Below are 14,434 nucleotides of genomic sequence, written 5' to 3'. Positions count from 1 at the left end.
CGAAAATTGCGATTGTCGAGGATACATAACAAATATATAGGACTTCGAAAACGAAATCAAACCTATTGTAGCGCAACTGAGGATGTGACAAAGGTATTAAAATAAACAAAATTACAGCCATGCCGTATTGTTCACATACCAACGTGGAAGTTAAAGGCACAGGCTAAACTAGCAAATAAACAAGACTGCAAATTAAACATTGGGAGCAAACGATTTGGATGGAAATATGATTGCAGTCTTCAATGGCGATGGTGGATAATTCCTGGTTTGAAGAAATCAAACAGCATGAATAATCAAGCAAACAATTGAGCATTGAAATAAGCATGGAGTCGATAATATGAATTTTGTGAGCTGCCTACAGATGGTCGGTCACTGCCACTCTTTTCTCCGGATGGTTCGCCAAGTTCATTGGCCATGGATGACGGTGATTGTAATCACCACAATGTAGTTTTCTTCATCGAACTGGTTTTCTTGTGACAAACTTTGCTTTTTATTGTTCTGCATTTAAAGAAATTTTCAACGCGGGGCCCTATTTGATTATTGGATAAATAATTATTTAGTTCAATTGAAGGCACTTTGTTCAATAAGGTACTAACGCCCAAACAATGTCCAATAGTTTACGGTGCAAATTTTCAGACAAATTATTGCCACAAACACAGTGTGAAACTGTGAAAGATATACTTCAAAAAAATTCAGGTGGCTTTACCACACATTTAAATGACAACAAATTATGTAATTTCAAACCGATTCAGTTACTAGAGCTAAAACAAAAATCCTGTCACACCGTTCACATTTTTCCAACATTTTTTTCTATTGGAGAATACCCCGAAGACCTGGCGGCCTTTTCGGTGTAGAGTGCGGCAGTGAAGCAGAATGCATTGTAATCTAATGTATCAACACAATGAAAAAGGCACCGGTCGTGGGCGGTTCGGATTACGAACCCTCCATAGGGCTTCACATGAAACACGTAAGAGCTTTTCATCGTACGAAAATTACGACTGTATCGAGGGTGCATACGCGAACAAAGAGGACTTGGATGAAAACCAAAATGAAACTGTTGTAACGCAACTGATAATGTGATAAGGGATATGTGCTTCATACAAACGAAACTACGACAGTACCGTACATTGTTTACATACCGTGGAATTTAAAGGCACAGGCTAATGTAGCGAATAGACAAGACTGCAAATCAAACAAAAGTTTGCCAAACATTTCATTGTTCCGAGTTTTGAAAAGGTGCCAAAAATGTTTATGCCAAAGGTTTATATGGAAAGGGGTTACTACGTCTTGTACGGGACAAAAACCTAGTTGGTATGTTTAACAACGAATTGTGAAAAGGTGGAGACGGAAAAGCATGTGGTAGAATTGACGACAAACAATGCGGGGATATTGCAACAATTACAGGTGAAACTTATCATAGAGAGATGGCCTGTTTCTAACATCTGCTTTACGTTAAATACTACCTCTAGGACATTAAGAATAAGCGTATATAGCGGCATTGGCATTCACTCAAAGCAAAAGCCCTCCAAGGACAACAGTGTGGTCGCATGTTACGGCAGTGGTTCCCAACCTCAATTATATCGCATACCACAGGTTGCTTGGAGCCACTGTGTTACGGGAATATGGGCCGAGGGGCGGAAAGGGCTTGAGACAGAGAATACTGGATAGGCGTAGCAAGGTTACATTGAAACTCTGAAAGCGCGTGAAGATATAGAACAAGTTTTTGTTTGCATTTCGAGCGATAAGCGACGGTGGGTGTATAGTTCAGAATAATACATGTAAGGCACGCGCTGTAAAAAGAAAAACGTCATTTTGCGTAAGGATAAAAGCGCAAATTCAACTTAAAAACTTGGGCAGCGAACGAAAAAAAGGCCTCTTCGCAGGCCTACTGTATAAACACGGCTATTAGCCGCAAAAAAAACGAAAAAAGATAGAAAAGCCGGACGCCATGAATCGCATCGAATAGGGCAAGGTTTTTACATAGTGAAATAAAACGAGGGAAACAAAATAAAAAAGGCGCCAAAAACTTAGTTCGTTGCGCCACCACGTGTCCGGGGTCAAATGACAAGGTCGACCGGCTTCACTTTGCCCGTTGCATTCTTGCGTACCCACAGTTCACGGTCCTTGTCCGCGTCAGTGATTGCCAGGTGTTGCATTATGACGTCACAGGTCTGTAAACACGTTTGAATTTTAAAGATAATAATTCAGAGTTTGCTTTAACTTTCCAGAACGTTCGAAATGAAAGCTTGAATAACCAACCACCTCACAAAGCAGAAAAGCTCTTTGAAAACCTAGTGGTATATTTAAGTACTAAACTAAACGCACTGGATGGCGCCAGAGGTCCGCATTTTTGCGATTCGTCGTCTTTCAGGTACATTTGTCAGCAGATTGCCACACAAATATTGATTGGAACCTAAGATATCCGTTGAACCGTTACTCCACACACAGGCGCAAGGTTTTCCTGTTTTTTATCATTAGGTCCGATCAAATTATGTGTTGTTCGAGGAAAACTGCCAACATTAGTTAGGTTAGGTTGACCAAGAACACGCCAAAACTGTACGTAAAGCGTCACAATAAAAGTTTTCGCATAAAACCATATACTGTTATCGTCCATTTTGGGTAAACGTTGGCTTCACATAAAACATCGAAAACTATTGGTGCTTGAATTATGACAGTAAAGCTAACAGTTCCAGTTATTTCAACACATTTGTTGTGCTAGTTTGAAATGGGAGACATCATCGTGGCAAACTGCAAATTCATTCCAGTACATGCCAACAATGTGCGGGCAGTCTTGGGACCATTTCCTCAACTATTTGGCGGAAATGTTCCGGCAGGACTGTGAGCCTTTGCCAAAACGTCTAATTACGCCTGCTTAAGTCGCTTTTTTTTCAGTCCGCAGAGCCGCGCGGTTACAAATTTTCCAAGTCAACCCAAGTTTAATCTGCGCGTGCGTCGATCTTTGTGACGTCACAAATCGCTGCCGAAAAGTGGAAGCGAAGCGCACGCTTTCAACTCCCGGTCGACACGCAAAAGCAATTTTTGCACGCCGCACCGAGTCTTTCCGCTTCACGTTGTCTGCGTTCGGATTGTGACGTCACAAAGACGTGCTGACGCAGCTTCGGGATTTTGCGCAACGTCTGCCCTTCGGGGCTCCCTTGGGCCCGGGCCCAAGGAGTCATTGCCCGACATGCAACAGTTAACTGGGTGCAACCGTTGCATAATATGGCGGTGATAAAAATAACAAGATAGAGACAGACTAACTCACATGACTACAAAAGGCTTCAATTTTTTTCCTGCACTGCAAAGAGACCATTAACCTATGGTCTTCAATCAAACATAGGATGCTCATTTATGCTGTGGTCGCATGCTTAACAAAAAAATTTTACCCATACAGTCGCCCAACAAATTTTACATTGGTTACGCCGGTGGTCGTCCATTCTGTATGGTGCTCATCATTTTTGCTCAGTAAACCAAAAAAACAGCTCCACAAACGCTGTATTTTAACGTTAACGGTCGCTAGCCCCACCTGGTGGCACTTGGTGGTCGTGTCCTGAAGTATTTTTGCGTAATGAGAAAGGACTGATTTTATGGCTTCGATTCTGGCCACCTCGTGGCGCTCAAGCACCAGCGTTGACGTCACCATCTCCTCGAACCAGTGCTGGCGCGTTTGGTTGTACGCCTCCACTGAATGTGTAAGTTCCTCAGCTGCAATGAAAACAAACTACTTTCAACACCAGTTATTTCAAAAGGAAACCATTACCTATAGTTACGTTATAATGGGCGATAGATGCTGAATCTTTACTACAAGCAACTTTACAGTGTAACCCTGGGCGCATAATCACTGCCATAAAAGCGACAGGCATGTCTTCCTACGAAGTCCAACGTGGCCTGACTTAACCCCGAATGCATGACCTCAAGTAACCCCACCTTGTTTTGTCGACTTCTTCTTGGCCTTGTTCACGTCTTCTTTCGTCTGCGAGCAAAAATATAAGGTCAAGTTTTCTTTTCTAACGCGTGCAAGGCAATGACGGTCGATTGCTGGCGAGATCGCGGTTAACCGGGCACGTGATTTTTGCAAGATAACGTTTTAAATTTCGCCTGGTTAGGAAGTTTTAGTTTACTGCTTAAACAATAAAATGCCAGGTCACCATTTTTGAATGTAATAGCGCGGCAAATGCTGGTAGCCATGTACAGACTATATTTGAACAGTCAAAAATCACTTATTTAGGTCACGAGACATCAAAAGATTCACACATTATCTTGCCAAAATAGATATTGCAGGACGTTAGATATCAAGAATCTTAAGCAGACCCATGCTTACATATTTAGGTGAGTTAATTTTTGTTTCCAAATCTCTTCCTCTTTCCAAAAGAAGTTGCTTTGCCCTCTCAGCCCCTTGGTATCTGCAATAAAACGATATGGGTTGTAAAAGGTGATATATTTTAAGTGTCTATTTGAATATAACCCAGTGTCCATAGGCAAATCGCCAATAGAAACAATATTTACTCTTACAAAGCGATTTAAACAAAAAATCCAACGTTATCGAGAGCACAGTCGTGAGCATAAAACTACTGTCGCGTCACCTATGAAAAGGAAGGCATTCGAGGGCAATTTCTCACAGTAAAGCTACTGGAAAAGGGCTGGTAGGCAAAGCGCCTCATTAAACATAAGTCCCAGGGCGTTTTAATGCGTCACAGTGCTGAACCGCCATGTTTTGTACGCCTGGTAACTATTACGGGAGAAATTCACTTTCGCTGAAGCAGCGCACATGCTTTCCGCGCCTTAATCAAGGTCTGACGCAGTTTCACTCGTAAACAAAACTGAACTGTTATGACACAACCGGCCACTGTGACGTCACAAATAAAGTAAGAATGCATTAGCGAGGCATGACTGTGAAGTCACCTTGATTAAAAGAAATATTCTACAATCGTAAAATGCTGGATATTTATCTGTTGGCAAATGTTAACCGATGATAAGCGGTTCAAAAAATTTGTTGCTGCTGGCTGAAATTTATCATTGACTCATTATTGTGGGAAAATAAATATTAAACATTTGAGCGCCCTGGCTAAGAACGTAGGCTGATTAAAAATGAATGTTGCGTCACGGATTAAACGGTTTAGTGGTTTAACGGCTTTCAAATACACAAAACGTTAGTCACACACCACACGGCGTTAACACAGGCTAGTCTCAACGAACAGTACCATCGTGCATAACTTAAATTTTACCAAGACGACCATTACCACATTGATCAAAAGCGGAAGTCGTGGACCAGGAAAAGTCAACTAAATTTTACAAAGGCCAAATTAAGAGCAAGCAGACGATCAAGGCTTGACGCACAGACTTATATTCCTAGGCGTGACCCGTGATCTCTCGTTACAATACCTTCCCTTGCGACCACTTCTAAACACGGACAGATTGGTCGTGTAATTCGAAGGCTGGGCCATTAGCCCGACTTGCCGATGACTACGTAAACGATAACGTATGACGTTTCCCTTGTGTCGTCGGAGTTTTAACAGATAACGACATTGCGTTTGGTCAGGAAATACAAATCTTAAACTGTTGTGTAGGCGACTTGTCACAAGGTAACATTATGACGTCATAGTGGTACATCAGCGCATTAGAACGGGGCCTTTGTTGAGATGCTGCCCATGCTTTGACGTGAGGCAACATATTTTAGAGACCAACGGAGCGCTGTGGTTCAAGCAAAATATTTCTACGTCGGCTAACAGACGTAAACAAGGCACATAAACAAGAATTGTTACTTATGGGTGGCGTTTGGCTAACATTGCAAATGGTTTCTGGACGTGACAATTTTAAATCGACGAGTCGACGGAAACATACTTGTGAACTTTAGACCAACTTGCAACATGCACGACTGCAACATGTGATTCTACTCCCTGCGTTCCAAAATTACAAAAACATGCGCAAACGAAATGGATCAAAAAGGGTATGACTTAGTTCAACAAGAGAATGTTGGTGACCACATGGCTATTGCTGTACTAATTATTTCTGGCCACGTTTTAACCATTATACAACAACCTTTATCAGGGTGGAGAGTACCTCGGAAATACGCCAACAAAAAGATATTAACCTTCTGGTATTTCCAGGCAGACAACCATATTGGGACATCATTAACCTATTTGGGAAAGCCAAAAAAGTAGCACGTTACAGCAACAATATATAGTAACTGCTTGTTACCTCATCGAAATACCGTCATAACGTATGAATACACTGGAGTATATTCATAACTCGTCATAACAACTTCGTTAAGTTATGACATAACTTTCGGTTGTGTCAGCGTTTCGGTTATAGTCATGCATTGCTAAGCACAACATATATACATTTCGATGGGCAATTCTTTAATCAATGTTTGTGCATTTTAACCGCTAGCAAACAGAACTAATTAAAGTAAGTTGTACATTTATAATTGTTGACTTCGTATATTTAACCTCGGGGCCATTTTTGACCACCAACAGTCAAGGCGTTACTTTAACCGTTAAGATGGAAATAGTGATGATCACTAACTCGTGTTATCAGCTACGGTTTCGTCAGCATCACTTTCTCCTCTAAATGTCGTGACGTCACAGTAAAATTAGTGCTTCTGGCAACCGCACTTTCCACCACAACGGATAAGACCGGTTTTGTTTTTTCACGGTTGGAGTCGCCAGTCCTAATTTTTTCCACGTTTTACCCATTTATTCTGTACATTACTATGAGCTCATTTTCGTCGTTTTATGATTCTATTTGAAAGCGATATTGGCGATGTCTGATTGTAGGCGGAATATTTAAGTCAAGAGGGTCGATAAATGACTTCGGTTTTTTTTTCTTACATAACGTTTTTATTTCAATTGAATTGTGTCCGTTTCATGGAGTACATATTTTATGCGGGATAACTTCAAGGTTTTGCAAACGAAAACTTTTTGCTACGATGCAGTGTCCAGTGAACCACGAAAATCATAAAAGTCATGCGGGTGATACTGAAAGGTCACGTGGGCTGTGGGTGTTTAACACAAACAGGTCATGAACTCACTTTAACTGGACTTGTTTCCTCATTTCGCTCATGCCCGCGTCCAGCTTCTTCAGTTCCTTTTTCGAGTCCTCTTTCTGGTCGAGCAGCGGCCGTTCCACTTCACCGCGCAACTGAGCATGCAAAAAACATTGTCACGTGAACGATGTGCAGCGGAGCGTGAAGGACAAACGAGTTGGGTCGACCAAAGGCCGTATTAGGCAGAAAAAGCTGCACGGGTTTGTTTGACAAATAGACCCACGTTGACAAATCGCTGAGGCCCGCAAGCACGTTTTTCCGGGGTTGTGGAAAGTGGGCAAATGGGGCATAAGATTGCGCTCGCGAGCCGTCAAATTTAAGTTTGTATATAACAGGGCGGCGTAACAGAATAAAGAGATGCCAAAACGCAAGAAACGATGTCAATTTAATAGGCGTTTATGCCAAAATTAAAAAAACATAAAATTTAGCTAAACGAGAGCATGTGGCAACTGTATTTCCATTTTTTCATTCGTCCTTCATTGCACAAAAATACCTTAAGCGTCACTACACGGCAGGACGTATTATATCGCATTTTACCGCAAAGGGGAGAGGCCGTCCTGGCCAACATATGTAATATGACACCTTCGTCTCTCATAGCTTAAACCGCTGTCGAATGCAATGTCGTGACGAACGCACAGAAAAATCACCAATTGCACATAAATTTGCGCGTTATCACCATACATAACAGCTAACACGGGATTACCAAGCCTTGTATCTCGACTATTAACGCATCTGACAACATTGAAATTTTGCGTAAAGGCTGTTTTTGACGACAATACGTGATGTGCATGCGTCAGCCGCAAACTAACATAAAAATAAGGCATATGATGAGCACGACCATCACGAAGAGCAATATATCACCTCATTACTATAGTGATTGACGCATGCATATCACGCATAGCTGCCAATGCAACATATATTCCAGAAAACTGAACTGGTCTCTGCTTTGCCTGTACGTGATATCCCGGGCTCGATAACCTTACCACTTCCGTACGTTTAAACCCTTATCGGCCCGGATGCGGTTTAATATTTCTTTATCGCATTGCTGTCGGGCTTTGTGTACAGGGTTCTGCATAAAACAACTTCAAAAACTCGGAATTTGAAACTTAACATGTTTAAAGTCTGCGTTCAAGTTCGGATGAAAGTGTTTGCAAACAGTTGGTTTTTGGTGCTGCTAAGTTTCCCAGGCGCTTTTTACAATACTCGCAGTTGCCTTTGTAATTTACAAGCTTTCCAATTTTTAGTCGTTTTAGGTTGATTGTTTATCATAAAGGGCTACATGTGACCATGTTTTACAATACCACATACCGACCTACGTATGAGATCAAATAAATTAGCAAAGCCAATAAATATTAATACAAGTAAACAGGTTCTGGGTTATACAGGGCCTATATTGATAAGTCCCAGAACTTCCATCAATGCCCTACAACAGCAAAAATGTAAACACTAAACTGTGCACAACTGGTTAATGGGACGGGGAAATTGGAACGATTCTATTTAGATCAAGCCCCACTGCGCAATAACTTTTGATTCCCGGTTTGTAAAGCGCAGACAAACCGCGCCGATCGAACAAGTCAAAAAGAAAGCCGCGGTTTCAACACGCGTTATGGCGTTTAGCGCCAAATGATACTATGTTGCTGTATCCAACTATAATATTTAGTCAATTTTAAAGCTCTACCGGCAAAAAAAACTTAATCGACGTTTCGGCCGTCATGTACTCGACCTTCAACCTGTGTGTGAGTGCAAACAACAGTTACCTTGTTGGCAAACTCCTGGTGGATCTTGGCCTCCTGCATTGCAGCCTCTTTCACTTGTTTCCAAGTTTCGCCCAGCGTCCTGCAAATAAAACGGGGTGTTAGTTCGTCAAGATGACAACAACGTTCACCGCGGGCCGTTATTGTGTTGTTCGACCACAAGTTGATATTTGATATGAGAGCTGATCCATTTTTAGAAAACGAAGAGATTTATTTCCTCGTGACAAGAGCAAGGCGGCTATGGTGGTTATGGGAATATTACGACCTATATTTCGATAAGAAAATCGGCTTGTTTTCTACTGGCCATGGAACTGTGTTACCGCTTGGTCCATGGTAAGTTGCTTGTCCGGATTAATGTGATATTATATCGGTAACCTGGGTTGTTGCGTCAACTCTAACTAGCCATGCCAAACTATAGTGTACAAAAACTTTGCAGATAATCTATCAATTACGAAAAACCTGTAAGCTCTTTCGAGCAAAGTTGTAGCTGGGTCAATTTTTAGCAGGCGTCCGTCTGTTATAATCATACCGAACGGGTCGATACGTGACAAACTTGTAAGTTCCCCTTAGGAGAGACCACGGATATTAAGTTTTCCAAGAATAAAACCGAAAAGAGACCACAACAAATCCGCCACGGTTCACCGCACACGCCCGCGAACGCTTTCGCAGCGAAATCGCAACCAGCGCTTGTCGAGTGGAAAGCAAAAAGGCGAGCAAACAAACCCGACACGACAGTCAATCTCACCGACATTTCGCCGGAACAAAGTTGCGCGCATGTGACGGAGACCAAACAGGGTCGCCAAACACTAGTAAGGTATTCCTATATGGGTGGGGCACTCTCGGAGGGGTCGTTAACCGATTTTGGAGACGTAGCTCGAACCCAGGCGGGCTTTGGTCGCGTAAACAGCGGTCGTTATGTAATTAGAACAGGCGGTCGTGCGCGCAGTACCTAATTTCGAGCCTTTCGGTCGGCGCCAGGTATTGCACTCAATATTTATGCGACTTAATTGGCGTTTTGCTTTGCTCTTTATGGCGATTTGGACCTGGGCAAAAAGCGCGTACTTTTTTTAGAACGTGAATCACATTTTATTCGATGGTTTGTGACGTCAGTGTTTTTAAGTCACGTGGTTTTGTTATCGGCCAGCGAGAAACAGATTGAGTCATGTGTCTATCTAGCTCATAACTCATAATCGGTTGCTATGGTGCTTTTTACCTGCTTTAAACACCTGAGGAACTTTCCACGTTTAATTGAAGGTCTTAATTGAATAATTAATCATGTTTTTAAGATTAATTCTCAATTCACTGCTTTACAAAGTACTTACCCTCCTTCCTGTGAAGCATGCATACTGTTGGCAATGTTGGTGAGACCTTTCACATACTGTACTTCTAATGCTTCCCTGCAATAAAAATACATCATCATTCCACTATTCGAAGAACTTCTATTTGAATGAACACGGCAGACTGTAATTAGTGTAATAAGTCATAAACTCATCAATGGTGTGGTCACAGTACACATTGTATTATGGTTTTAGTATGTATATTATTTTGCCTTTTTAATAATTTCTGAATTTAAATTAACCAATCGAACATAATTTCCATTGTATACATAGAATTGTTATTTCCTTAGTGTGTAAAAAGAAACAATTGTTCCAAAATGGTTGCATATCAGATGTCAACGAAACGGGGTATAGGAAAAACATCAAAAGCAGTAAAGTTTCATTTTTGTTTGTCATGTACACATGGTTCGAACGAGGTATATACCATTACTTCACACTAAACAACACCACTGGCACATGGGCTTTTGTGTTTTTTGAGCTATTGTGTGCATAGAATGGGTAATAGTGTTTGCTGACAAGCAAAGGTGCACAAATGTGCATTTATCTGACCTGGCTTTGAAGAGATCGGACATTTCCCTGCACATTTGTTTGCCTTTGAGCATCTTTTGGTAGAGAACGTAGAATCCAGGTTGAAAGCTGTGATTTTCAACTCGATCCGACTGGAAAAGTTGTCAGTTTTTAAATGTTTGGAAAATTTGCTTTTTTTGTTGGATGTTGGATGAACTTTAGCTTAAAATGAAACAGCTACAAATTAAATCATTAGGAAACGAAAAACAAGAATTATTGCATGTGCAAAAGAGCTATAATAATCAATGAGAATTATTGCATTTATAAGTCCATAACCCTACAACCAATTGACACTGTTTTCAATGTGACCCCTTCGCCATGGTAACTATCATAACTTTCTATGTACTTTGTGCTTTCTGTTGTACAAAACTTTTCATATGATAATGTTAATTTGGAAATATCACCACACAAGGTAAATGCCACAGCTTGAGAAATACTGTACTTGTCAAAACCCCCTTGAGCAATTTAACACAGTACAAGACGTCATGAATGTATCATATGTCAGTCCTCACCCAAAAATAATCACAGTAGCTGAATTTTCCAGGCTGCAATAGACTTTGCTCCTTTGCCTCTTTTTCAGTGGGATAGGAGATTCCATTGTGCTGCAAGGAAATAATGGCATGAATAACACGCAATTATACTGCAGCACAGTTGCCTGGGGTAATATGGGCTTGTCAGATACCAAACTGCCATCTCTACAACCCATTGTAAAGTTTGTTGAATAAAATTGACAAATATATTTTGTTGCTACTATAAAAATTACACATTAAACAGATTTGAGTTGATTTCTATTGTTTTCTGCTTACTTTAGTTTGACATATATATATTTATATACAGATAGCATAACAAAAAAGTTTAACCCATATTTACTGTTAAGATTCCCAGGTAAACGTTATTTATCAGTAACCAAACACTAAGAAAATGCTTTAATAACATAACAACCTACAGTACAATGAAACTTAACAGCTAGACACCTTTACCAAATCACTATAGTGCAAGTACATACTATTCTAATCTGTGGTTTTGGGCTGTGCCCGTTCGACTGTGGAGTCGTTGGTCTGGGTGAGATATTGTTTGTGGAGTTTGACTTCGGCATGGGAGTCGCAGGTTGTGAATTTGACTGTGGTGTCAGTTCTATTGTGGGCTTGTTCTGTTGTGGTGTGGTTGGCAGGGACACTGAAATCGGCTTGGCAAGAGACTGTATAAAAAGCACAAGTTGAGTATTCAGTAAATGCTGTAGACACATAGTTTGCCTTCAAACTGTTACAAGCATTACTGAAAAGTCATATACATAACTCAGAAATTGCACCAAAATGAAATAAAAGTTGTATAATTAAAATCAAAAATCCTCACAAAGATTGAATCTAAAATATAAATAAACTTTTACTCTTCGCATGGGCTGTAATACCTCAATATGGTTATTCGTCTTTTCTTTGTATTCTGGGGACAAGTCTAAGGTAAGACCAGAACCTATAAACCAAAGGATATTATATAGATAATCGTACACTTGTGGTAAAGCAGAACGTTCTAAAATTTTCTCATTCAATTACGATCACAATATTGCCACAATTCAATATCCTTGATAACTTCCTGTGTTACACAACCCGCATGCACAATGACGTCCTTCGGTCTAAACAATTACCTATTTTATCTTCCTTTGGTGCTTCCTCAAGGTTCTTCACGCCATCTGGAAGTTCCCAAGTTGTTTCTATTGAAAGTAATGGGCAATTGTCACATGGTCCAAAACCCAGAAAGCATGAGTCAAGTCATACCAAAAAGCCGGCACATGCAAAAATAGCCACAGTTTCTAACACACTTTATTAATGATCGCACAAGGAAATGCTTACAAGGGCGGTTTCTTATTGCATCACAGACAGCTAATTATCCGACAATATACAAAAAACTTCCTGCATAGAACTTAATGCATGGTTTGGAGCCATATTTTGAAAGGATTGTAATCTGTGCAATACTAGCATCACTTTTAAAAGGACAAAGAAGTACATACAAGTAACTTTTCACTTGGTAATAGGAACATAAAAATTTTGCACTACAGGCACATACCGTTTGTCTTTGTGTTTACATAGTAAATCTCCCCATTGGGGGTCTTCACCTCGTTCCATTCATCAGATGTAGTGGACGAGACCTCATAATCCTGGAAACAAATAAAGGCCCATTTTTAAATGCCGACCATCAAAACCCTGTGTTTGACCTATCATTTCCTGCTTGCTTACCATCACAATTACTGAGAATAGTGTGTATTTTTAGCTGACACATACAGTTTGTCCTAATTTGAATAAAGCTCCAAAGTAACAGGAAATTGCAGTGGTTTGACACTGACAAATGATCACTTAGGCTGGCAGAAATGAAGAAAAGTATTTGAAAGTCTCAGACATTGTTCAGTTTTACAAAAATGAACTCAACATTAACTTTCTTAGCAGCAACTTGTAAAAATAAACTATGTCAGACACCTGAAATTTGGTGACATAGGACGCAGGAAACCATCCACGTTTGCCATTTAGTTCACCTTCCCACCATCCTTCGTCGCCAGAAAACAATACCTGGATAACTTCGCCTGCTTCGAAAGTCAAAGTCGTGATCTGCAAAGCACAGAGTCACCGATTGCATTTTATCGCAACTGACAGTAGGCTATATCGTACAAATGAAAGCCATTTTCATTATCGTGCAAGGAAAAGGTAGTGGATACTGACATGGCTAAGTCATTTGCAACAATTCGCAGCAAGTATATATCAGTATAAAACAGTCAAATACTCACTTCTCCGCCACCAGCACCATTGTACGAATAAATCGTTCTGCAAGTTCCTTCGGCCATCTTCAAAACAAATTAAAATAATCCCAATCACAGAATAATCCAAGTTAAAATCCAAGCTGCTTTGAAAAATCCCGAACAGGGTCCAATCACGTCAGCAAGTCCCTTGTGAATTTGAATAAATGAGTCACCTGCTACTACTTGAGCACCGCGCTGCCCTCGAACAATCGTTTCTAGAATAACGCTTCAGCGAGAAACGCGCTTGTTTACGCGAGACACGCCGATGACGTCACAGTTGACTAGTAGGTGCGACGTGCGATCGCCCTCGTGTGGTAGGATGTTAGGTTTTCGTTTTTTTTAACATTTTTTTGTGCAGCCGCCTTTGCAAACATTGCGAATGGGCGTTGCTTCGCGACAAAAGAATTATAGTTCAGCCACGAGGCGTGATTCATACGCAGACGGTCGTGAGCAGTTTAATCGCCTCACCGAAAATATTTCACCGTCTGTTGCTATTTTTAGCTGATATCGGTTAATGCATTAGCTGTACTTTTTCTGCGAGCAAATATCAGCTGGTCTGTCTGTGGCATTTGCATTTACCCTTACCTACACGTATTGGCACTTATGGCATTTTATTTTGACCGCGTGCATATCAGCACGATATTGTCCTCGCAAGAAGGACCTGGACCTCTTGGACAATAATGGACATTACGGATAATATATTTGCATGCAACATTTGTCAATAGAAATTTTTCTGATACTTCTGATACTTTGATACAAAGCAGATGTCCTCCAGTGAGGCTTCGCAACGCTCTAGTGCGTCGTTTTGTTATTGTTGAGGCTTCCAGGAGTATTTCCTTTACCATAAGTTCAAGGTGAAAGGAAACAACTAACGCAAGCGAATTTTTTTTAAAAACAACGCGAACAATTGTGTGTCGTCATATTATGTTGCAACGCTTTAATGAAA

At 40.7% G+C, this 14,434-nt stretch overlaps 1 protein-coding gene across 1 annotated transcript; it reads right to left on the bottom strand.

Moving 5' to 3' along the window:
- Positions 1-33: 33 nt before the first annotated feature.
- On the bottom strand, positions 34-13,696 carry LOC145907491 (growth arrest-specific protein 7-like). The gene is made up of 15 exons (XM_082994899.1): positions 13,477-13,696; positions 13,172-13,300; positions 12,765-12,855; positions 12,346-12,411; positions 12,112-12,173; positions 11,710-11,901; positions 11,216-11,305; positions 10,686-10,795; positions 10,122-10,196; positions 8,803-8,881; positions 7,031-7,140; positions 4,322-4,403; positions 3,928-3,973; positions 3,527-3,705; positions 34-2,171 (listed from the first exon to the last, which is right to left on the bottom strand). Exons 1-15 carry the CDS (start codon positions 13,531-13,533, stop codon positions 2,058-2,060), a joined length of 1,482 nt encoding a protein of 493 aa, XP_082851025.1. The 5' UTR covers positions 13,534-13,696; the 3' UTR covers positions 34-2,057.
- Between the last annotated feature and the right edge of the window lie 738 nt (positions 13,697-14,434).

The sequence above is a fragment of the Ascidia mentula genome, chromosome 6 (genome assembly GCF_947561715.1).
Source record: "Ascidia mentula chromosome 6, kaAscMent1.1, whole genome shotgun sequence".
NCBI lineage: Eukaryota > Metazoa > Chordata > Ascidiacea > Phlebobranchia > Ascidiidae > Ascidia > Ascidia mentula.
Note: the sequence above shows the minus strand (reverse complement) of the source record. Positions and strands in the feature narration are given on the sequence as shown.